Source organism: Myotis myotis, unplaced genomic scaffold, assembly GCF_014108235.1.
Source record: "Myotis myotis isolate mMyoMyo1 unplaced genomic scaffold, mMyoMyo1.p scaffold_m19_p_5, whole genome shotgun sequence".
NCBI lineage: Eukaryota > Metazoa > Chordata > Mammalia > Chiroptera > Vespertilionidae > Myotis > Myotis myotis.
This window is the reverse complement of record NW_023416357.1, coordinates 45,860,759-45,886,728: the sequence shown is the minus strand read 5'-3', so window position 1 is coordinate 45,886,728 and position 25,970 is coordinate 45,860,759. Positions and strand designations below refer to the sequence as shown.

The following is a 25,970-nucleotide window of genomic DNA, read 5'->3' as shown; positions in this document are numbered from 1 at the left end:
TCCTATGTCTCTCCCCATACTATTTCTTTATATAATAATGCAACCTGCCTCATCAAAGGCTAATACACTATTAAATGAAGTATATTTCACTGTGGGCATTCTGTTAGGAGTTCCTAGAAAACTATATTGAGTATATCTTTAGAGTTGAATTTTTTTCTGTAAATGAGTAAACTATTGTAAGAACTATGGCAGGAGCTACAGGATTGGAGCTCATCAGTGACCTGAATTTCTGTAAGCGGACATGGTCAAGTTCTCAACAGAGCCTTGCACAAGGGTGGCCAACTCCCTTCTGCTGTATTAGTCATTGTTAGCCACACCAGGGAGTGATTTAACTCAGTTTACAAAAAATGCAATTGTAGTGCTACCCACACGGGAGTGTTTAGTTAGTTACCATGCCGTCTTCATCATACTGCACCCATCCTTTCCTGTGTAACAGCTTTGGCTAAACTGGAAGTGGCAATAGATAAACACTAATAATCCCACACACATAATGCAGCTCTTCTTGTGCACCAGGCACTGTGTTAAACCTTGTTTTACATGATCTCATTTAATCCTCAGAACCACCTGTGATGTGGGATTATTGGCTGCATTTTAGAAATTACAAAACTCAAGTTCAGGGAGAGGAAGAATTTCCCAAAGGTCACCCAGAACTGGGGTTTGAACTCAACTATTTGACTCTTCAATCTGTTTATTAATCACTAGATGGATGGCTTGCAAATTTTGTTCCCAAAGGATGAGGAGGCAGAACTCCAGGATCCTACCCCAACCATAGCAACTCTTCTCGTGTTGTTTTATATAAGTAAGTTTCAGTGTAGAGCTCATGGAAATAAGGGTTCACAGCCACGTTTTAAAAACAGTGAAGTTCCTGCATTGGTTGTGTTGTCTCTGTGCAGCATGTGAGCCAGTCGGAGATCTACCCACGGAACCCAGAACTACTGCACTACGCACTCTGGGGCCACAAACAATTGCCTAAAAGAACAACTCCTGCCCTGCTGGTTTGGCTCAGTGGGTAGAGTGTCAGCCTGCGGACCGAATGGTCCCAGGTTTGATTCCAGACAAGGGAGCATGCCCCAGTTGTGGGCTTGATCCCCAGTGCAGGGTGTGCAGGAGGCAGCCAATCAATGATTCTCTCTCATCATTGATGTTTCTATCCTCTCTTCCTTTTCCTTCCTCTCTGAAATCAATAAAAGTATATTAAAAAGAAAAAAAAGAACAACTCCACTGATTGGCTATGAAGTGTACATTCTTATGTCAGTAACTCTGGGACTAGATCAATGAAGGCCTGTTAAACTGATCACATGACAAGACAAAGGGTAACACAGTGCAAGTTAACTCGCATGTGTCTTTGGCCTCAATATATTAGCTACCTTGTTATTAAAAAATGTCCCAAAACAAGAACCATGGACAGGTATATTTTGCTAGTAGTAAGGCTAGAAACAATTACAATAGTAGAGCCCCACTGAAGAGATAAAGTGGGACAGATGAAGAAAAATAATTTTTTCCCCATAATGGACTAGTCCCATATAGCAGACTTTTTTTTTAAATGAGAAGGTTCTGACTCATTGCAGAGTGTATTTCAAGGGCAGGTAATCAGATTTAATTTCTTATAGGCCACTCTGGGAAACTCATAGTGAGTCTCTACATTTTTTTGCTAAAGACAGTTCTACAGTTAGAAATACATTAGTCATCATCCTAGAGACAGCTACCATTTCACAATTCATAAACAATATTTGAGAGTTTATTATATTAATATGGCACAAAACCTTTTGGATTTGAAGCATTACTATTATCTAATAGAATGATAAAGGAAACCCAGATTATAGAGAAGTAATGTGCATGAACCACACTCAGCAAATCAGATGCAATACGGCTTCCTGCATGAGGCTGTCCTGCAAACTTTTGGACACTAAAAGCAGAAGCTGAGAAATCTTCCATTTTGAGGTTGCAAAGTCATTTTTTGTATTCCAAGGAGCCAGACCTAGAGCAGACAGCTTTTTTATTCTGGGAAAACCAACCCAATATGCCTTTCAGTTCTGAAAAATAAAGTATTCTCTATTTGGGGGGAGAAAAAATAACCTTGATTCAGACACTTCAAATCCAGTGTATGGGTCTTCCATTTAGACACATACATTGGATGTGATGTAGCAGAGTTCTCTTTCTCTGCAGACACACAGTCCAAGGCAGGAAACTTTCCTTTTTCTTTATATGTATTTATGCTGCCTTACATTAGCATATTATTGTTTATTGTAAGGGAGACCCTCTCAGAGCATATAAGCCTGTGGTGTGTGTGTGTGTGTGTGTGTGTGTGTGTGTGTACATGAGTGTTTGTATTTATGTGTTCTTTTCTCATATGCCAAGATCTTAGCATCAGAAAATCCGAAGACTGAAGGAAAGTTGGGTATGTCTGAACCTGATAATTTCTTTTTTTTTTTTAATATATTTTATTGATTTTTTACAGAGAGGAAGGGAGAGAAATAGAGAGTCAGAAACATCGATGAGAGAGAAACATCAATCAGCCGCCTCCTGCACATCCCCCAGTGGGGATGTGCCCACGACCCAGGTACATGCCCTTGACCGGAATCGAACCTGGGACCTTTCAGTCTGCAGGCCGACGCTCTATCCACTGAGCCAAACCGGTCTTGGCGAACCTGATAATTTCTAAAAGGTCTTGACTGGGCTTGGAACAGCTTATACTGAACAGCAGATGCCCCATACTTGGTGCAGCAAGTACTTTGATAGCCTCAGCTTGATACGTGGTATTGAACCATTTGCCATTGAAGTATAGGTAAGGCTCACACTGAGGCAGGTCTGGGACTTCCTTGGAGAATGAGCACAATCGACCTGGGAAGAGGCAGATCCTGGGGTATTAGCCATGGCCCAGGAAGTTGGCTTTCAGATGAGATCATTTTCTTTTTCCCTTGGAGCATCACGATGCTTGGCATTGAGGGCTATGCTTATGTGTGTGCCGGGAGGTATGTGTTGATAAGGTGGTTCTGACAACATGGCTACATGACACTGGTGACTCCTTGTAGGTCTACCTGCTGTCAATGAAATTAGTCATTGTGGCCCATTTCCCTATCATTACTCCTCATCTTTCGGGTTTTCATGCAATCAGAGTTGCAGTGTGAATATGAAGACTGTGGAATGACCACCCAAGTTAGCAAGATGGAGGTCACTGGAGAGCTTGATGAAATGTATTTTAAGTAACAGTCTGATCTCTGCTGGGCTATGGGAAATCAAAGAAGGCTTGATGCCCCCTTTTGGGATAAAGCAGCATAATGGGGCAGCAGAAGCTTAAGGAAACCCCTTCTAGAGAGATAAAGAAGTGAGCAGTGACCCACAGAAGGAGCAGAGACCTAAGGTCTGAGCCAGGTGACGGGCTGAAATGACAAACAATGACTAGGATGGACATGGAGGGAGAAGAACCCAATAGTCACAGAGGGTGAAGGCTCAGGTTTTTCCTTCAGATATTTAAAGTTAATCTGAACATGGGGATGCAAATCTTTTCAAGATAGTGATTTCTTGTCCTTTGGATATACACCCAGAAGCAGGATTGCTGGATCACATGGTAGTTCTGTTTGTAATATTTTGAAGAACCTCCACCATTTTACATCATGTCTGAAGAAAGTTACCTTCCAACCAACAGTGCACCAGGGTTTGCTTTTCTCCACATCCTCATAACCCTTTATTTGACTGGGAATCCCATTGTCTTTTGAGCAGGTTGGTCACAGGAAGCGCATTTATAAACAACAAGTAGTATTTCCTGAGGTGAGGGACCTCCCATCTAATGGCCGCTGAGCACTAGTCTCATGAACCATAATGCTTCTTGCACACGAATTTGTGAATATCCAGTGCAGATTTTACCAAATAAGGCTCTTTCTTCATAAAGGGTTCTAAAGGACTATGGGCCGGCAATTTGAAAAAAAACTGTGTTAGCCTCTCTTCCCCTTTTTCTAAGCTTTCACCCCTGGGTTTTTGTTAACATTTAAAAAAGATATTTAAAGCTGCACTTCAGCCACCTTGTAAAATGAAAGAGTACATTGTACAGCCACCAAAGGTACACGTCAGTGCTTTTATCAAGTTTGGGGTCCTGTTCTGCTGCACTAATTGGAACCATGTGTTGAAAATGCAAGACAGGATTTTCAGCTGTTCTTTAATTAAATGGAATAAAATATAAAGCTTACATTTCTTTATAGCGAGAGGCTGCTGGGTTACTCTATTAGCAGGGCTGGTGGGTGATCCTGAGGAAGGATACTGGCTCCCCCGTCAGGGCCCCAGGGACACTGGTAGTTGGCTTTAATATTTGAGACATTGTCAGTGATTCTATGTTATGATTTAGCCAGGTCCACAGAAGGCCTGGTGGCACATGCCTCTCTCATAAGGAGATGAAGAGAAGTGATAGAGAAACCAATTATTTTCAAGTGTACTGGAATTGACTCATGAAGATGTTTAAATATTCTTATAAAGTTCTGTTACTGCAAAGATCATCAGTGAGTTGGAAAAATGCCTCCTCGTGCACTTGCCCACTGAAATCTGTGCAGAAATTGTGGCAAATATGTGTCTACTACAAAGACTGTAATAAATATTGTCTCAAGTTTTCTGTTAAAATATGAAAAAATGTAATTTGATTTTTAAAAAGTGATATTTCTGCCACTTTATATTTGGGGGTGGGGGGGGGCAATAATCTATCACTCTTACTGTCCTAGGATCAAAATTCCAAGGAATAAAGGTTAGTCCACAAATGTATTTGTTCAGGGCTTAAGCCCCTCTTTCACGATGCTTTACATTATTAACATCTATTGAATGGCACCAGTGTAGTGACCTGCACTCCCTTCCTGTCTTCCCAAGGTTGGGAGCCAGAGCTGGTACCTCTGCACCAAGTGTTGAGGCCTTAGGGAAGAAATGTACATTCTGCTTCCAACACAACAGTTGCACCTACAGCCTCCAGAAAGAGGTACAAGGACAGTGCATTAGTGAGGAAAGCGACAGTAATTCCTCCAAAGGTGCCTATGAGCAGCATTCTGCAGGAAATGGGTGCCCATGACCCCACTCAGAATCACCCATCAGTCCTACTAATAGAATGGATAAATGATTGCCTCTTTCACTCTTGGGTGTATGGTTCCAAGATATCTTTCAGAAGATTCTGGTGGGGTGGAGCATGCACCATCCATGGGGCTGGCTGCCTTGATAAGGTCTCCCTACCCTGGCTTTTCCTCCTTCCCTTTTTTATGGTTTCTGTCCAGCACTCCCACTGCCTGCATCACACTCCCAAATAAATTGACTGCATGCAAACCCTTGGCTTAGGCTCGGCTGCTGGAGAAATGCAGAGCAAGACCAATTCCTAGGAGTGTCTTGTATGAGCAAGTTCCATAAATACTGTCTAATCTACCTATAATTTATTTGACTGGCTGTGTTGTTTTTCAGATAGTAATTAAGTTGGAGACTGTTTCTAAATCAAAAGTGAGTCGTTCAGGACCAGTCTATATTCTGTTTACTGGAACAGTGGCCACCAAAATTGCTCCTGCACCTAATAGGAATAGCTGCTATCAAGATGGGCGCAGAGCTCTAATCTCTCTCCTTTCCTGGAGAACCAAGAGCCTTTAGGGACAGAGACCCTCACTCAGAAAGTATAGCTCTCTGTGGCACTATGAGATGAAAGCCCTGCTGATCTGACAGCTTCAGAAGGGAAGAAAAATCAACGTAAACAATAAAATTCATGTCGAAAAAAATATTATTCAAATAGAGGGGAGAAAAGTTAGAAAGTGAGGACAAAGGTTGGTAAAAGAGAGGACATGTGGACATTTGAAAGGGAAAAATGAGTAGAATGTAGGCTGGAGAGTGTTTTAATTTGAGTTGGTCAAAGAGTTGGGAGTCAGAAAAGGAGATGGTGGGTGGTCAGTTATGAAGCAACCACAAAATGCTTGTTGTCATGTAATTTTCAAGGTATCCTTTTCCAGTTATTAAAATACAGAGAAAATCATTTCAGGTTACCACTAAACTACTTGCAAATATTAGAAGCTGTCAGATCAGCAGTGAAAATTTTAAATTCAGACTGTAGCTACAAATGGATGCATGAATAGTTCTTTTGTGGTTCTATCACTCTTAACAAAAAGTAACTACCTAGTTTTTTATTTCCTGATTTACAGGTAAATTCATGAGGCCTTACATGAACTTAGATGTTAGCTTCATTTTATTAAAAATAAATTCTATAAATAGTGCTGAGTGAAAGAACAAGACACAAAAGGACGAGGGTGAGCTGCTCTTCTGGGCAGTATCTACCAAGGGGCCCTTGACTAGGCTTGCTGTCCATTCCCAGCTGTCCAGGAAGGGCCTATGACCTGAAGTTTTCTGGCAGTCCATGAATTCCCAAGGAAGTGTCAGGCAGAACGGTGCAGCTCAATTATTGTCATGTCCTTATTACATAAATGAATATCACACTCCTAAACATCCCTGGCCAACACACTCTCCTCAACCTACTCCAAGTTCTCTTAATCTTTTAATTGGAACTTTTATCTTCTGTAGGTCCTCACTTATAACTTTACACTTATTATTCCCTTTGTGCACTTATCCTACCACTTACTGATATTACAGTTCATTACACAGTGACTTTGGGCCTACGCCCATTCCCAATACTCCACGCTTTGAGAGCAGGCCCCAAATTTCACTTACTAGAACATAAGCTCCATGGTAACAGAATGCTCATATTATTCATGGCCACATCTAGTGCCCAGAACAGGGGCTGCCACAAATGCTTAACAAATATTTAGTGAATGGATGGATTTATCATTAAATTCTTTGCATGGCCCAGTTTTGTCTTTTGTGCCTACTTGATCCTTTATAAACATTTGTTGAATCAAACTGAATCAACAAAGAGCTGCTCAGCTCCAAAACACAGGATCAAGTATTTTATTTTAAAATACATTTTTTATTGAGTTCAGAGAGAGGAAGGGAGAGGGAAAGATGGATAGAAACATCAATGATAAGAGAGAATCATTGATTGGCTGACTCCTGCATACCCCCAATTGGGGACTGAGCCCACAACCTGGGCACAGGCCCTGATCGCGAACTGAACGATGACCTCCTAGTCTTTGGCTGACGCTCAACCACTGAGCCACACTGGCCAGATATGATGGAGTATTTTATAAGTTTGAGTGATAGACCATTAAAAAAAGAAAAACTTTTCTAAAGTAGTTTCTTGACCTTTTAATGCTACATAAGATATCTCTTCTGGAGATGTGACTTTTCTTTCATGAATTTCCCCAAGGTAGCCTGAGCCATATTATCGGATGCCAGGGCCAAGAATTATAAATTTTAAGCTGATAAAAACCTTCAGAAATGCAATCTCATTATTGTATTATTTTCCATACAAACAACCTTAAATCTACTTTTGCCTCATCCGGTATAAATATATGTGACTATAGTTTAATACTCTAATTTTGTAAATATCAGCATATAAATGATATTTAAAACCACAGATAACTTAGGGAGATAATGTAAGTAATAAAACAAGAGGGCTGAAGATTTTTAGGCAAAAAGAACTCATCCAAGAAGCCTAAAAAAAAAAAAAGTGGCCAGGAAGAAAAAGGAACACAAAAAACATATATTATTGCAAAAGTCAAATGAAGAGAATGTTTACTGAGGAGAAGTGTTTGACTATCAAATGTTGCTGAAAGGATTAGTAATATGAGAATGGACTGATTTTTAGATTTATCAATATGGAGGTCACTCTTAACTTTAAGTAGCATGGAAGGAATGGAAATCCAACTGGAGAGAGGAAGATGAAATGAGAGATTAGAAAGTAGGAACTGAATTTTTTTAAAAAGTTGTTGCAGATATCATTGAGGTGAATATGAAATGTGAATACAAGGTCCTTGTCACCAAAGAAGGTCCCATACATGTAAAACAAATGTTTTATCAATAATTTCCATGTTTTAAAAAAATATATAAAGAGGGGTACATTAGTATCAGTTACCATTTTATGAAGACCTGTTAGTATAGTAAAGAAAAAAGTTAAGCTAAGTAACATATTTTATTAAGAATATGAAATCTTGAATGCATCAGAAATTGTATCATCAGATTTTAAGGTTGTTTGTGTACAAACTAAAAATAGGTTTTATACATCATTCCACAAATAAAACGCTCAGACATAATTATTCTGAATACAGTAGTTAAAAAACACATAAACCTGTAGACATTTTATTTGTCATATTTCCAAAATCTTCCTAGACAGGATGTTAGACAGCTCGCACATGTAATACGTGTGAACTGAATAAGATAAATGTGTCCTTTGCAACAAAAAGTGAGATTTTATATAATTATAGGCATGCTGAATGAATAGTTTAGAATAATGTACCACTGTCATCAAATCATATCTTCATACACACGTGTAATCCATTTTGCACAATGGTTTCAGCTCAGTGTGTATGTAATTAAATTGTAAGATGAAGTAATAGCCGCTGCTGAGTTGAAATTTCACTTTTTTCGGTTTAAAAAAATGAATACAAAACATAGTCTAGTGAACATCAAAGCACTTTTCTGGGACAGTTAAATCTCATCAAAGAGGTCTCCGGAACTGCTGTTTTTCAGAGTCTCTAACGACATGTTGTCAGTTGAGCTGAGCTCCTTTTGCAAAGTCTCTGGCAGTGGAGGATCAAGCCTAGAGAAAAAGAAAACCAGGATGATTTTATTTTTAAAATATTCCATGTAGAGTAAAATAAAACTAAGAGATACATAAGTAAAATAAAAGTTAATTCCTCTTTCAGAATTGGTTTTAGAACATAAAGAAAGATGAAAGGAATTTAATTACTTTAACTGTTTTAGAATTAACCTGTTGCTATTCTGGGTCACAAAAATTCAAGGGCCTACAACAGCAAGACTCATGATTAAGGTAAAAACACACAATAAGCGCTTTCTCTAAGTATTTTTATGCCAAGATCAGGATGGTTTCTCAAGTCATTTCTTTAATTATTCTATCCCAATTTTCATTTCCCTTTGCCTCCCTTAAATTCTACCTATTAACATGTGTTTTAATCTCAATAGTAGAAAGTTCCAATCCCCGGAATTCCCTTTAGTGGTCATTTGATAATAAGTGGGTGTATATAACTAACAATGATTTCACAATTTAGCAGTTGTTGGTCCACATACCTTCATATTTACACTTATAGTCTACATATCTTCATTTAGTAACTACATTTTATTCAGTTTCAGTACTGCCGTTACTACCTCAATCAACTGACCTCTCTATTTATGTAAATGTTCTTTTTGAGTCCTAGGACGAAAGGCATAGTCACTGACTGTTAACTGGTCTCAAAAACCAATTTAAAAAAAACCTTAAAAAGCTGCAGGGCAAATAGCTCAATCAGAAGGGCAGCTTAGGAACAGCTTATACGTTGTATAAACCTTGTCAGTGGTCCTTCATAGAACCTAAATAAAATATGTTAATATTCACAATTAACGTGCCTTCAGGGGCAATTAAGACTAGGTCAAGTCAACCCAGCAATACTGAGTAATATTTCTAACTTCAAAGGCAGAGGAGCCACCCCAGCTTGGTGTGGCTGAACGAGAAGGGCTTGAAGTCAGGACACATAGATTTGAACCCCGGTCTATTTCTTATTAGCTATGTGACCTTAGGCAAGTTATTTAACCTAACTGGATTTACGTTCTCTCTCCTGGAAAACTGATAAAATAATATCTGCCTTGGAGATAGTCTAAAGCTTAAACAAAGTGTTGAACACGAAAATGCTTATAACTTCTCACAAAACAGTTGAACTATTAATATTAGCTGCTAATATTGTGTAAACTACGAAAGGGCTCCTGCTAATGGCTTCTTTAATTTAAAAGAATAACCAATTTAAAATCCCCAAACATTGATGATGTTTTTGAGATTATGAGTATTTCAAAAAGCCTACACCCACACTTACTGCACAGGTTAATAAAAATAAATCCACACAGGACCCTCGTTGGCCTCAGGACTGCATACAATTGATTAGCCGTGGTTGGCTGCCACTAGACCTGGGGCGTGTCCTATCTTATCTTGAGCAAGCCAAGTTCAGACAACATCACCTTCACTGAAATGCTAAGGTGCATGACAACTACTACCCTCTGGGAGTGCCAATGTTAAAATAAACATAAAGAGGGACACAATTATTGTGACATGCAATTAAATATTTAAAAATATAGTCCACAGGAGAATAAAATGATACAATACAGAATAAAAGTATAATTAATACATGCATAAGTTTTTAATGTCAACTCAAAACACACTGAACATTTTTCTCTGGCCATAAATGTCTCAAGAGTTGATTTCTCTCCTTAGTAAAATAGAGAATTGAAGTATTTCAATTAAAAAGTCAGACCTGGAAAAACCTGTATAATTTTGTTTGCAGTCTGTAGGCACTGCACAACCAGAACACAGAGATCCATTTAATTTTTAAAAATTAGCATAAGACAAAAGGACCCCTCTGAAGTGACAAGTCTGAAGGAAATAGATTCCTGGCGCTCCATTTATGATTCCCATCTCCTCTGAAGTCAAAAGGAGCTTAAATAGATTTAGACTCTTTTGTTCTTAGTACCTAGTACATAATAGGTGCTCAACAAACTGCATTCAATGAATAGAGATCATTTTTCTACAGTTCTTATATCCCTGGTAAGTCAACAGAGTAAATTTAGAGTTCTCCCCACAACCAAAATAGAAGCTTAATCATTTTTACAAATGACAAATATTTATTTTCAAACTTGTTATAAATTCTGAAAAGTCCATCATCCTGCCCGGCCGGTATGTTTTCCCGTGAATATAATATTTACTAGCCTGAAAAAAAAGCCAACACTAAAAACACAACCAAGTGGTGCAATTAAGGAAAATAAGGACACACAAAGAAAGAAGGCAGAACTCTACTTCTGGCTATCAAGAAAAGAGGGGAAGAGGTGGGCAGAAAATAATATCCAGTGATGGAGGTTAGAGATTGCTAAGGAAATGGCAACCAGGAGTGATAGTTTCACCAGTGTGGATGCAGCTGTTTAGTTTCTTGCTGCTGGTGTAACAAATTATCTATTAAATTTTTAGGTTTCATCCAAAGTTGTGAAACTACATGTTCTGTAATTATCTCCTCTTCTTAACTTACTTTGGGTGTTGAAATGTTCTTCGGATAAAATAGTTACTACTTAAGATAAACATTTGGTTAAAAGAAATAATGAATTACCCTACTTGCTTCTTAAGAAGAAGACTAGGTTTCAAATACAGAAATTCTAGATCCTATATTAATCCTAATGAATGCAAGGAATAACAGAATCATTTATTTTTTGGTATATGAAGTAGTATATGCATATTACAAAAAATTCAAAAACTTCATAACAGAAAAAGTAAAATAAAAATTATCCTGTCCATTCACTTGTTGATATTTTAGTATATGTCTTTTTTTAATTCAATCAAAATTCTGTTGAAAGTCTATTCAAAGTTGCTAGTCTATCACTCAGAGTAATAGCAACATTATTAATGTTCTCCTTATTCCAGGTACTGTGTTAAGCTCCTTATTCATGTAATTGTCACAATAACCCTATGTCCTGTTATGGTCTCTATATGAGAAACCAAAACTTTAGATATTTGAATGACTCACTCACCTAAGGTCTCACAATTTATAAATGGTCAAGGCATGACTGCTTTCCCATTTTTCCTTTGCCTCAAATGTCTTTCCCTTCATTATTTCCTGCCCCAAACCTACCTACATTTGAAGGGTCAGCTAAAATGCTACATCCCTGCCGAAACTGGTTTGGCTCAGTGGATAGAGCATCGACCTGCGGACTGAAGGGTCCCAGGTTCAATTCCGGTCAAGGGCATGTACCTGGGTTGCGGGCACATCCCCAGTGGGAGATGTGCAGGAGGCAGCTGATCGATGTTTCTAACTCTCTGTCTCTCTCCCTTCCTCTCTGTAAAAAATCAATAAAATATATTTTAAAAAATTTTTAAAAAATAAAATAATAAAAAAAAAATGCTACATCCCTTATGAAATTTGCCTTGAATTCTGCCTCTTTATTTAAAACTTGATTTTTAGAGAGAGAGGAAGAGAGAGAGAGAGAGAGAGAGAGAGAGAGAGAGAGAGAGAGAGAGAGAGGGATTGAGAGAGATTTGTTGTTTCACTTACTTATGCATTCATTGGTTAATTCTTGTATGTGCCCTGATAGGGGATCAACTCTACAACCTTGGTGTATGGGATGACACTCTAACAAATGGAGATATCTGGCCAGGGCCTGAACTCTGCCGCTTTGAGATCTCATACCACACATCATTAAAGAATTATTCTAACATAAAATAAACTAATTCTGTTCAAAACAACACAGCTTTATGTGTTCCCTGGGTAATTATAACGTGTGAAATTGAAAGCAGGGCCAATTACAGCAAACGTTTCTTAAAGTGAAAAGTGTGCTTAAAGTCAGATTATAAGCTCTATTTTTCCTTAAAGTCATTAACATCACCGCCTTGATTGACAATACTTAGCAAGCACTTGAAAGTGAATTATGCTCCACTGGACACTGTCTGCATAATATTAAATTGACATGGTCACTACTCTCTTTGAGCTTACAATCTAAAACAGATGTCATGGTATAAACAAACATAAAAAGAGATAAAGACGCCGACATACATCTGTTCAACAATTGAAATACACTGCATGAAATGCTTATATTATAATCTAGTCACAGTAAAAGTGTTGTATGTGTGCGCATGTGTAGGAAATTGAGATGTTCATATATGGGATCGAGGTAAAGATTTTTCAAATGCAGATTTTGTCTGTATAAGAAGGTAAAAGCTCACATCTGTGCAATTGGGACTTTATTAGAGGAATACAGTTGTCAGTCACCACAGAATAACCACTGTACACATGTGAACCAGATGCTTCCATGTAAAATAACCCAGGGTGTTTCACAGAGGAATCACTGAAAACGTAATGACACATCAGTCCTCGTTTATTAGTAACAGGTCCACTTATGTGGAAGCCATATGGTACTGTCCATCCTGAAGTAGTGGAAAATACAAAAATGGGTACTCTGAGATGTTCAAATATAAACTCGGCTGCTGCTGCTGCTGCTTTGCTGTATTATCCTTGTGGGATACGTGATAATTATACATGTTCAGTCAAATGTCTTTCAGAGAGATGTCTATGGCTGTCTTTTATTAGTAACGATTGTGCCAATAAAGTTTACATTTTATTCTCTCCTTTTAGGATTTTATTTCAACAGAAAAGAAAATGTTTAGTGGCCACACAACTCCTCCATACCTATATAATGACTGTTAGGATAAATATTCATTTACAATACCTTACACTCCTAAATTGTTATGAATGTTATCTCTGCATATAGTTTAAATGTTGAGTCAATATATAAGGATTCCCTGCAGATCAACAGAGCCTGTGTGCAAGCTGTCAGGAAGTATCTATGTTTTACAACATTGATCCTCTGAACTCCAAGGGTCATTGGTCTGTGTTTCATAAGCTGTCTACCTATTTACATAATCTATTTGCTTGTTTTCTTCATGTGTCACAGCACTGTCTGACATAGAAATGGAACTCTTTAGTTAACAGCAAAACCTTTTAAGAAGAGTTTAATTTTCTGCTTCAAAGAGGCTCTTTAAAACAAAGAAAACCAGCTGGCCCAAGTCTACTTCTACGGAATACTTTGGTTAGAAAACTACTGCAAGATAGCATACATCTTCAAAGTCATCTAGAGTATTGTACCCAAATGTCCATGCTGTGCTGTGAGGCTGAGGTAGAGACAGTTCATTTTTAAATAACTTAGGTCCTTGGGACAGCATACTGAACTGTATTTGAATGCTATATATATATATATATATATATATATATATATATATATATTAAAGCATACATTGCTAGATACAGTTTTCTAATACTGTCCAGGGTTTTTGTACCTATGCTCAGGAATAAAATTGGTCTGTAATTTTTTTTGTCAAACTCTTGCTTTTTTTTTTTGGTTCTAGAATCAAACTTATGTTAGCCTTAAAGAATTAGTTGGGAATATTTTCTTATTTACTTTGCAGAAAAGTTCAATAATATTAAAATAACGTGTTCTTGAAAAACCTAAGGTCTTTCTTCTGAAAAAGATTTGTGTGTTTTTCCTCACTGAGTCAGGGGGCACTACCCAAGGTCCTGGAGGCCTAAGGCAGTCTTCCAATGGCTGTGTTCAAGCAGCATTTCTATATCAGGCGGCCCTGCTCTTCGGTCATTTACTCCCATAGCAAGGTGCCTGCTTTGGCTTCAGCTTGTTGCTAGGCCTGAAAGAATTCCAGTAACTTCAAATTCAGGTTTGTGTGCACTCAAAAAAAAAACACCATAAACATTTGTAATTTGTATAGGACTTAGTTGTATTTTAGTGAAAGGATACCTCGGATTATCTAGTTTGCCACATTGTCAGAGAGAGATTTCAATTGTCAGTGGTTTCAATTTAATAATAAGTGGTGTCTTTTCATGCAGTGTGTACCAAGTTTGAAGACAGATAAGGCTGGGTTAAAATTATGATCTATCACTTTGGTGATCATGTGATTTTGAGGAAGTCTAAACTTTTCTGAGCCTGTTTCCTCTTTAAATTGGGGATACTAACTCCTACTTTATATGGCTGTTTAAAAGTATGCAACAAAATATAACTGACATTTACTAGACACTAAGAGCCAGACACTGTTCAAAGTGCTTATAGGTACAAACCCATTTAATCTTCACAACAGCCCTATGAGGTATTATCATTATCATCTCCTTTACACAGTTGTGTAAACCAAGAGGTTGTCAAGGCCATAAAACTATTAAGAGGAGGAGAAGGGATTTTAATCTAAAGTCTGGATCTATTGTTTAAAAAATATTATGTTGTTATTTGCAGCATTAAATCATTTAAGTTATGTTAAAAGTCTACCATAGTATCTGGCACATAGTAAGTACTTTAAAATAATAGCTACATTTTTATAATAATAACATAATTATTAACAGTGAAAGAATTTATAAGGCGAATGGATAAACAAACATGATACATCCACACACAGAGTACTACTCATTAGAAGCAATGAAATGTTGACACATGTCTACATGGAAGAATCTCAAGAGCATGCTGCTACATGAAAGAAGTGACTCAAATGGCTACATATTGTATGATTTTATGTGACATTCTGGAGGAAAAAACAAAACTATTGAAACAGATCAGTGGTTGCTAGAGCTGAGTGTGGAAGAGAGGATTGACTAAAAACAGGCGTGAAAAATCTTTTTGGGATGGTGAAAATATTTCCTTGCTTGATTGTAATGTTTGCCAAAATTCATCAAACTATACACCTAAGAATCATGAATTTTACTTTATATTATTTATATATCTATAAGCAAGACAAATAAAAAAGGTAGTAATTTTTTTCCTGAAAAGCATTTTTTTCTTTTTTTTTTAAAAAAAATGTATTTTATTGATTTTTTACAGAGAGGAAGGGAGAGGGATAGAGAGTCAGAAACATCGATGAGAGAGAAACATCAATCAGCTGCCTCTTGCACACACCCTACTGGGGATGTGCCCGCAACCAAGGTACATGCCCTTGACTGGAATCAAACCTGGGACTCTTGAGTCCGCAGGCCGACGCTCCATCCACTGAGCCAAACCGGTCAGGGCCTGAAAAGAATTTTTAAGCTATATTTTTCTTTTGATTGTTATGTCATTAAGTATTTTTAAAAACTACTGATTTAAAAAATATACAGTGTATTCTTAATTGTGAAATAAATATCCCATGGAATAGAAATAAGAGTTCCTTACCAATCCCTTAAAAATGAAGGAAAGCAATTAAGAAAGGGGCTTGCTACTTTCAAACTTTCATGGGATGCTTAATATGCTTCTTTAGATGTTCTATTTCTTTCTAATAGGTCACAGCCCTAGCCAGTTTGGCTCAGTGGATAGAGCATCAGCCTGTGGACTGAAGGGTCCTGGGTTTGATTCCAGTCAAGGACACATGCCCAGGTTGCAGGCTCGATCCCTAGGCTCGATCCCCAGTGCAGGAGGCAGCCATCAATGATTCTCTCTCATCATTGTTGTCTTATTCTCTCTCACTCTTCCTCTCTGAAATCAATGAAAATATATCTTAAATACATATATATATTTTCAAAAAAAGAGAAAGAAATAGATTACAAGCTGTTTTCTGGATAAAAGTACTTGCTGAAAGATCAAAAGAAATGTAACCGTACAGTACTAAAAACTCATGTTATGCAATGACAAAATTACACTTGTTGAAGCAAAACCTCAAGAAATAAACCATATTGTAGTTCCAAATGGAAGAGTGGAAAATGTGATGTCAGTAGAACATATAGATCCAAAATGGATTTTCCCATACAGAATATTAAATATGAAGTGGCTTGAGCTTGGTTAGAAGGATTACTTACTTTCTTTCAATTATGCTTTAAAAATTAGAGACAGATTCTATTATGAAGAGTAACTAAGTAAAATGGAATTTGGAGGAAAATGGCCTATTAATAATAAAATGAAAATCTGACTGAAAGCAGGTAAAGTTACAATTTCTAAAAGTACAGTAAACTCAACTATGTGATAGCTTTGATTATGAGGCAGAAGGGGAATGTTGACTTTGGAATTAGGTTGTAATAGGGAGTAGAATAGGAAATATCTACCATGTCAAAAAGACTGTTCTGTTCCTCACTGTGGTAGGAGGCAACTTCTTCTACAAAAATTAAAATAAAATAAAAATCATGTGAGTGTTCATTTGATCTGTGGAAGTAGCAAAAAAAGTGTGTGTGTGGGGGGAAGGGGTCGGGAGGGAGGGGAAGATTCTATTCTACATGATTTCCAAAGGCTCAAATCAACCTCTGAATTCCCTAGTCTGTTTTTAAATGGTGTTTAGTCTGCCTTTACAGAGTGGGCTTCTTTTTGAATTTTAGATGGTAACAAGGTATATTATCTTGAGTCAATCAAAATCTTTACTCTCCTAAGGTGACTACCTGATTACCTAGTGTCAAATAGTCACAATCTTAGCAAAGTCTTATAGCTCATTACCACAGCATATTGTTTTCTTCCTAGAATAGAAACTGTATTTTCCTTCTTCCAATGGCACACACACACACGCACACACACACACACACACACACAAAGCTATAGGAATAGCAAAAGACAATCTTACTGCTTATACTTAAAAAAAGAAAAAGCATTGATGCAGATATTCTACTGTTTCTCTTACAACTGTTAGATTGGGGAAAGGATGAGATCTGTTATAATTCTATATAAATTAGCATAGTATCCCCAAAACTGTGATTTTTGTAAAATTCACATTGGTATACTGGCTGATTAAAATGGTAGTTACTTTTCAGCCTAGTTTCCCTATTATTGTCAAATGGAGACAAACAGGAGTAATTTCTGTCTAGAGACTAGCAGACCAAATAATTTGGGAATGACTGAAATGTCCAGGATTAGGCTGGCATGGATAGAAGCCAGAGAGATAAAGACGGAATAAGACAATATTTTTGTTAACAGGGTAGCCAATGAATACAACATATGAAAAATCCTTGAAAATTAATGGAAAGGTATATTTCTATATAAATGAATGGTATTACCAATGAACATAAAATTTTTGGATATCTGATTATAAAACTGAGCAAGAAATATATTTTTAGAATAGTTGCAGAAATATTTTGTTTTGCAGTAAAATGAAAAGTAGAAATTGTAAAGTATTTAAAATGAATCTTTCTATAAGTGAATATTAGCATGTGTATTGTTCCTAGAGGTTATTATCCAAATGATATACACAGGGGGAAAAAGAGAAAGAAACTATGCTCATAGGAATAATGAGAGAATTTCCTAAACTATGTGCCACCCATTATTTAAGCATAATTTGGTGGATATGAGCATAATTTGGTGGATATGAATAAAATATTTTAGAGTTTTATCAACAGAACTGATGAAAAACAAAGAAACAAACAATATTGCCATCTGTGTAAATGACTTCTAATACCTCTTTCAGTTCCATGTCTATTTGCATATTGAGCAATGATTTCTAGACTGGTTTTGGAGACAATTATATCATAAAATCCTCTGCCAAAATAATACACGAGGGGAGACCTCCCTGACTGGCTGAGTTTACAAACCTATCTTTAACTGGAGTATGGGCATGGCTCCAGTTGCCAAGTGTTTGGCCAGAAGCAGGAGAGACCTGGGGAGGGCTTGAGAGCTACATGGCCCTCAGATGAGCTGGAGATGCTGAGGTGGGGAGTAAATGCTGGGCTTCCACAGGAAACCAAGTGAATATGGCTAAGACATCATTTATAAATTTCATCCCTTAGTGCTTTGTGCAATGCCATTATTATGCCTTTTTACCTACAAAATTGAAATGTTTGATAATGCTGTGAAGGATGCAGGAATAAAATTCTCAGTATCTAGTAATTAGCTAATGCTATTTCTTGGCTCTGGAAAATGAAACAAAATCAACATCTGCCTTTTTACTTTTACTTTTCTTGTAGGTCCTGGATAAACCAACTGTCCTTTATGATGTATTTGGTCCCCCTCTTTGTTCTCACAGCCAAATCACTGATACCTGATTCACGTCATAGTAAATCTCCATCTGATTTAACATCTTTTCTTTACCATTATCTCTTTCAGGCACTTAAATCAACTTTGAAAATAGATTTTAAAACTCATTCAAATTCTGTCCAGTCTACAAAATTTCTAGGGATTACCCAACACAGTATCACATGTTTTGTTCAGTCATCCTTAATACTTCTAGTGTTTAATTTTGACAAAAGAACACAGAGAAATTACCTCTTTCTATTTTTCCTTGGCCAAAAATTTCTAGGCAAAATTCTTATAATCCAAATAAAATGGGAAAAGAGAAGAGAAATATTTTTATTGAAAGTGTTGTCTATTTCTATTACAATCTAAGAGGCTGATAATTATTTGTATAAGTAGAATAAATAATCTCTCCCTAGCTCATTAAGCTAAGGTACTGTTGAGATGCTTTAATCAAAATTTCCATATAATAACTTCTCAAAAATCCTCAGCTTCTGGCAATGACAAGAGATAATAATTACTCTTTATACTTTTGTTACAATAGGATATTCCTTTATCTATTCATAGTGTATATGATATCACTCTTTCCAAGAATGCTTCATAGCCTTGCACTCCTTTTTAAAAAAATTTATACTCATTTTTGGTAAGTAGGACTAATCAAAATTTTAAAAATCAAAGAAAATTGTTTTAGGGGTTACTATTTCCTAAAATAAAATATGCATTTCAAAATACAGTTTTGTATTATAAAACTCACCACGCTTTTTTTTGTTTTTGTATTTTTGCATTATCTTCCTTGCTTGGAAAACTGTTATTTTTAAAAATATATATATTTTCACTGATTTCAGAAAGGAAGGGAGTGGGAGAGAGAGATAGAAACATCAATGATGAGAATCGCTGATTGGCTGCCTCCTGCATGCCCCCACCTGGGGATCGAGCCCACAACCCAGGAATCGAACCATGACCTCCTGGTTCATAGGTCGACACTCAACCACTGAGCCATGATGGTCGGGCTGGAAAACTGTTATTTTTACTTTAAGCCTAAGTTCATATTCTCTAAGTAGCATTATAGAACATGATCTGCCAGGATTAATGCTCCACCCCTGTACCCCACTTCCTTTTCCACACCCTTTCAATAGGGCTTTCACTGAACCATAATTATTAGCTTTGCATTTGTCTCTTTCACTAAATGTCTAGTGCAGTGGTTCTCAACCTTCCTAAGGCTGCGACCCTTTAATACAGTTCCTCATGTTGTGGTGACTCCCAACCATAAAATTATTTTCTTTGCTACTTCATAACTGTAATTTTGCTACTGTTATGAATCGTAATGTAAATATCTGATATGCAGGATGTATTTTCATTGTTACAAACTGAACATAATTAAAGCATAGTGATTAATCACAAAAACAATATGTAATTATATATGTGTTTTCCGATGGTCTTAGGTGACTCCTGTGAAAGGGTCATTCGAACCCCAAAGGGGTCGCGACCCACAGGCTGAGAATCGCTGGTCTAGTGCCTCAGTGTATTCAGTGCCTATGACTGCTGTAATAGATTACCACAAACTTGGTGACTGGAAACAACACACATTTACTGTCTCACAGTTCTGGTCCAGAAGACCAAATCAGTATCACTGGGCCAAAATCAAGTGGTTGGTAGGGCCGGGCTCCATCCATAGTGGCGGGGGTGAATCTTTCCCTTGCTTAGGCCACCTTCTGGAGATTGCAGTATGCTCTGGCTCGGAGCCACCCGTTCCAATCTGCCTCTAGTGCCGCACTGCCTTCTCTCCTGTCTCTGTCTAATCTCCCCGTACCTTCATTTATAAGGACACATGCAATTGCATTTGGGTCCATCTCAATACTCCAGTACAATCGTAAAGTAATCTCAAGAACCTTAATCTGATCAAATCTACAAAGTTTTTGCCATATATGGTAACATGCACATGAACATCCTAGGGAACAATTATTCAGCCTGTCATACTCAGTGAGGGGGAGGTATCTTATTCATGTTGTCATCTCAGTCCTTAGCACATTACCTGGCACAGAGTAGATGCTATTTAATTGTGGGACAAACAAATATATACATAATTTCACTGAGGTTTTAATTGCATAAAAGTCATGCAAAATTATGAGTTGATAGTGTTCAGTAGAATTCAGTATTGAGAAAAACTGACTAGGGGCTTTAACAGAATAATAGTAATGTTATTTAGTGGCCATATATAGTAAATAATTGAATTTGTTTTATAATTAAGTTCCCATTCAACAACTAACAGTATTAAAGAATTATGCATATATCAAATATGGAAAAAATTCTCCAACCAGCACGAATTACAAATAATTAAGCAACTTTTAAGTGTGAAAATGTAGATCATACAGTAAAATGAAAAATAGCTAACCAGTACAAGCTCATTATTTTTCCAACTAAAAATATAAATCACATGTTTGTGGTTATTTGTAAAAGGATTGTTTTACTTAAACTTCATAGATACTAGATAATGAAATATTCACTAACTCATAAAAATCAATTGGCTCTCTTAGATACTGACTGTGAATGCTTCTAGTGAATGTCTAACTGATTTCCTGGTTTTTGTGCCATTTTGGTGTGATTTAATCATGGGTAATGAGGGACAGTACCACAACACATTATAACTTCTTTGCATCCTGATAGTGAATGATAAATGTCTTGATATAGGCCATTCTTCAGAAAACGCTACACCTCTGCAATTATGTTACATTCCTATCTATATTCCACAATTCTAGTTAAAGCTATGAAATAAGCCTTCCATACCTGTGCTTCTAAAGTGAACATATCTAATTCACTTGCATACTTTATGAGATATCAAGCTGTTTGTATGTTTGGTCTCCTAATGTACTTGAAATTAACAGCAATTTGAAAAATAAAAGGTTATTTTTATGTTGTGGCTTCATAAACTATATAAGACTACAACAAATTCAATCTAAGTTTTTCTGTATTAAGAACATTAAATGTTTCCATGAAGGAGGGGAATCGAAAAGCTCTGATAACACTTATTATCAAAAGAGAGATTTTCTTGATGTATTCTGCTATGTCATTCCACAGTAGCTGATGAAATTTGTGGCAAATTTTGTAACTCTAAAAAAATGAAGTGAAACAAATATTTATTGTAGTCATATTGCTCAAAATTATTGTTTACTGAATATTGAAACAACACTATCTACTGAAAGTTGTTATCATCTATAGCATTTAAATTACTATTTCCATTTTGGGTGCAGAAAATGCAGACTATTTTACACATAACAATTTCACTAACAATTAGAACTTTATCTTTTCAAGTTATTTTCTTTCACTAGGCCACATTTTACCTAAAAATGGTGTTAAAAGATAATTATCAATGTATAGGTTTATATTACTTTTATCCTTTTATTGGAGCAAGAGATATGATTTGTTTGTTTGACTAATACAGATTTTTTAAAAACTGGTGTCTACCAGGTATTATGATTATGCTTTTATTTATTTATTTTTAATTTTAATTTTTTAAAATTTAAATTCTTTATTGTTTAAAGCATTACATATGCCTCCTTTCCTACCCTATACTCCCCTTTAGGTCTATGATTATGCTTTTAAAAGAAATATACAGGGTGGGGGGAAAGTAGGTTTGCACTTGGGAATATACGATATACAGAGTTTATTCTTGTTTTATTATTTATTAATTATTGTATTATTTTCCATATGAACAAATGAAAACCTACTTTTGGCCCACTCTGTATATTAAAGTAGCATTTACTAAAGGAAAAGTTTCCAGTGTTAGGGGATATCTGAGTATAAAAAGGAGGTATCTGAAGTGAGGATGTGATTAAAAAATAATATTGATGAAGAATAAGATTTTATTTATCCTTATATTCTTGTCTGTACATGAGATATCTAGTAATTCTTTTCTCACAAAGGTATTAGTAACAAAAAACATGCTATCCTTATGAAACTGATGTGTTAGTGAAAAAAAGAGACAAATAAATTATATATAATATTTTAGAGAATGTAATGCTCAGTAGAGAAAGATTTAAAAAGGAACTAGATTGGGAGTGGGATGGGATTACAATATTAAATAGTATGATCAAAGATGGTCTTACCGAGAAGATGAAATGGGAGCTAAGATGTGAAGGAGAAGCAAGTCGATATCTAAAGGAAGAACATAGTAGGCAGAGGAATGCTTGTGCAAAAGCAGGACTACAACTGATGTGTTGGGAGAATATGAAGAAAGCTAGTGTGGCTGGAACAGAATGAGCAAGTGGGAGAAGAATAAAGCTCAGAGAGGTAAATGGGTGCAGATAGCAACCAACATAAAATCCTGCAGCAGCAGACTGATTCAGGTATCATGGGAAATCTGTACGATGACATATACTTGGGGGCTATTACCAAGGATGGGTTAGATCTATTAGTAAATGTGCTGGTATGAAAAGATCTAAATGGGCAGGTCAGGTACTGGGCATACACCATGATCCCATTTGTGTACATTACTATATGTCTTTATGTCAGAAAAAAATGCTTTCAAAAAGGATATATGAGAAAGTTAATAGAGCCCTTCTGAAATGGTCCAGAGGTGGGGTAGAGAGTATGAGGCTTTTATTCTTAATTCTAAACATCTATACTACCTTTTAACCACCTCCATATATGATTTTTACTTTAAAAAGACAAGAAAAGTAGCTATTTATATATCTGCAGCATGGTCTCTTTCCAGTCAAACCTCATCAGCAGTTGATGTCAGAGTTTTGCCTTTTGCCCTTTGGATGGCACCTCAGCATCCTGAAATGAATTTTGCAAGTACTGTTTCCTAACTTCCTTTCTCAGAGCTTATTCCAATGACTTTACTAAGTCAATAATTTCACTACGAAAACCCAGTTCCTCATAAATCTTGGCTACTTAGCAACTTCATAAATCTTAGCACTTTCATTCCCATAACTTCTGTATCATCCACCTAGAATCACTCATATTACCTCCTCCATCCTGCAGATAAGCAATGTCCTCCACCATCCCGAAATGCATTTTCTACTCTCCTCAAAAAACAAAGACTCAAAACTCTCCTCCTTTATGAAGAATTCACTTCCAACTTACTTGTATCACTCAGAACTTCCAAACAGAATTTATCCTGTATTAACTACATGCCGGTATCAGTTTTGCTTTGCATTAAGCATGTACTCTCTATAAGAATGGGGGCCAAGTCTTTTCTTTCTTTAGTCTCTCCCCACATTGATTGCATATGATGCTTGTCATACAATCGGTGTTCTACCCATGTTGCTGCATTAACTGACTTAATTTTCTTAATTCATATTTCTTAGGAAGGTCTATAAAAACATAGGGAATGGTGAAACCTAGAATGGTCATATAAATAACCTCAAACCCTCTGTGTTGAATTCTGTGGATTTTTCTGCTCATCTTATATTCCACTCGCATTCCAGAATAACTTTTTACCACTGCAGGACTTGGAAAGCTAAAAACCACTTCCCATTCTCCTCTGCAAAACTACCAAGATATCTGGAAGGTGAAAATGAAGCAAAGAACACCTTGATTCATTTCTGTTTTTCTCCTCCCACCAGCAAGCAGTCTTGATGCAGAGTAAGAGGCTTTTCTGTCGCAGATTCCTGTGTCCACTTTTCAGCTAAGTGTCAGGCAGTGTGGCAGAGGTGATGGCTGGAATATAGAGTCCCATGACCATTTACCAAATTTGAGGCTGTCATGCACAGGAGCTTCCTGGCACCTGGATTAGTTATGGTAGTGGCCTCTTCTGTTCTGATAGCAGTGTGAGGCAGATGATTCTAGAGGCCCCTGGAGCCCAGTCCCAGGCTTTCCAACAACTTCATGAGCACCTAATGCCTGCGTACATTGATTTTCTGTGGCTGAATTATGACAAAAGTGGTGGCCTACACACATACACACACACACACACACACACACACACACACACGTATTCTCTTACAGTTCTTGACGCCACAAGTCTGAAATGCATCTTATGGGGCTAAAGTAAGGTGTTGGCAGGGCTATGCTCCCCTTCACCCCACCCCCACCCAGAGGCTCCAGACCAGTGGTTCTCAACCTTCCTAATGCCGAGACCCTTTAATACAGTTCCTCATGTTGTGGTGACCTCCAACCATAAAATTATTTCGTTGCTACTTCATAACTGTAATTTGCTACTGTTATGAATCATAATGTAAGTAAGTATCTGATATGCAGGGTGTATTTTCATTGTTACAAATTGAACATAATCAAAGCATAGTGATTAATCACAAAAACAATATGTAATTATATGTGTTTTCTGATGGTCTTAGGCGACCCCTGTGAAAGGGTCGTTCGACCCCCAAAGGGTCACGACCCACAGGTTGAGAACCGCTGCTCTAGAGTAAATTCATCTCCTTGCCTTTTCTAGTGTCTATAGCTACATTTCTTGCATTTCCTGGCTTATGTCTCCTTCCTGTGCATGCAAAATCAGTAGTTTAGTATCTTCTCTCTGTGACTCTGCTTCTATCACATAGCCTCTTTCTCTTCTGCCTAAAATCTCCCTCTCCCTCCTTCTAATAAGAACCCTTGTAATTGCATTAGGGCTCATCTGGATAACCTAGGATAATTTCTGCTTCTTAATATCCTTAATTTTCAGCTGCAAAATCCATTTGCCATATAAGGTAAATTCATAAGTTCCAATGATGAGAACATGGATATCTTTGAGGACTATTATTTAGCCTACCATCTATACCTTCCTCTTTCACATGTCACTATATGGAGGAAGATATTCTCAGATTCCAGGCATTAGAAAGTTGATATCTTTGGGGATGTGAAAGGAGGCATTATTCTGCCTGCCACAGAGGGGTACAGAGAATAAACGTGAAAACATGATACTGAATTCTTTAAACTTATCGTTCTGCCAGGAGGATTTTTTTCTTTATTACACTCCCCACTTCTGGCCCATCTTCCTACTTAGCTATGACTCCTGCTACTCCCTTAGATTAATCTCCACCAGGGCCCATCAAGCCTCAACCAGCGACTGTACTGCTTCCCTGCATAGAATGCCTCCTTCCTCTCTCCATGCAGCTTCAATCCTCCCTCATTACTGCAGTGAACCACAGAAAGCCTCCACTCCCTAAAATCTTCCCCCACCACGTCAGCTTACAGGGAGTTTGGGGATCCTATAGTGTTGCCTTTACCATCATAAGATATATGAGTATATGTCATTACCTTCCCATATGACTACATCTTTATCCCTAGCAGATATGTAATCTCCCAGAGGTCAGATACTCTATTTTGCATTCATAGGTAAATTATTTGCCATTCCTAACTATGCCAAAAAGAAAATTCATACTACTAAGCTTTAAAAATGTCTTTTTTTAAACAATGATTTTTTAAATTGAGATATAAGTGACATGTAATATTGTGTAAGTTTGATGTGTACATGTTACTTTGACACATTTATATATTGGAAT

At 36.9% G+C, this 25,970-nt stretch overlaps 1 protein-coding gene across 3 annotated transcripts in view; it reads right to left on the bottom strand.

Moving 5' to 3' along the window:
• Positions 1–8,010: 8,010 nt before the first annotated feature.
• The window catches only part of XRCC4 (X-ray repair cross complementing 4), a 193,496-nt gene continuing 175,536 nt past the window's right edge, over positions 8,011–25,970 (bottom strand). For 2 of the 3 annotated variants that reach the window (XM_036307793.1, XM_036307794.1), the window contains exon 8: positions 8,016–8,656. In XM_036307793.1, coding sequence (XP_036163686.1) covers positions 8,545–8,656 — 112 coding nt within the window. In that variant the 3' untranslated portion in view covers positions 8,016–8,544. Of the gene's footprint in view, positions 8,657–25,970 lie in introns of all 3 variants that reach the window. The other variant, XM_036307796.1, reaches the window with a different exon arrangement.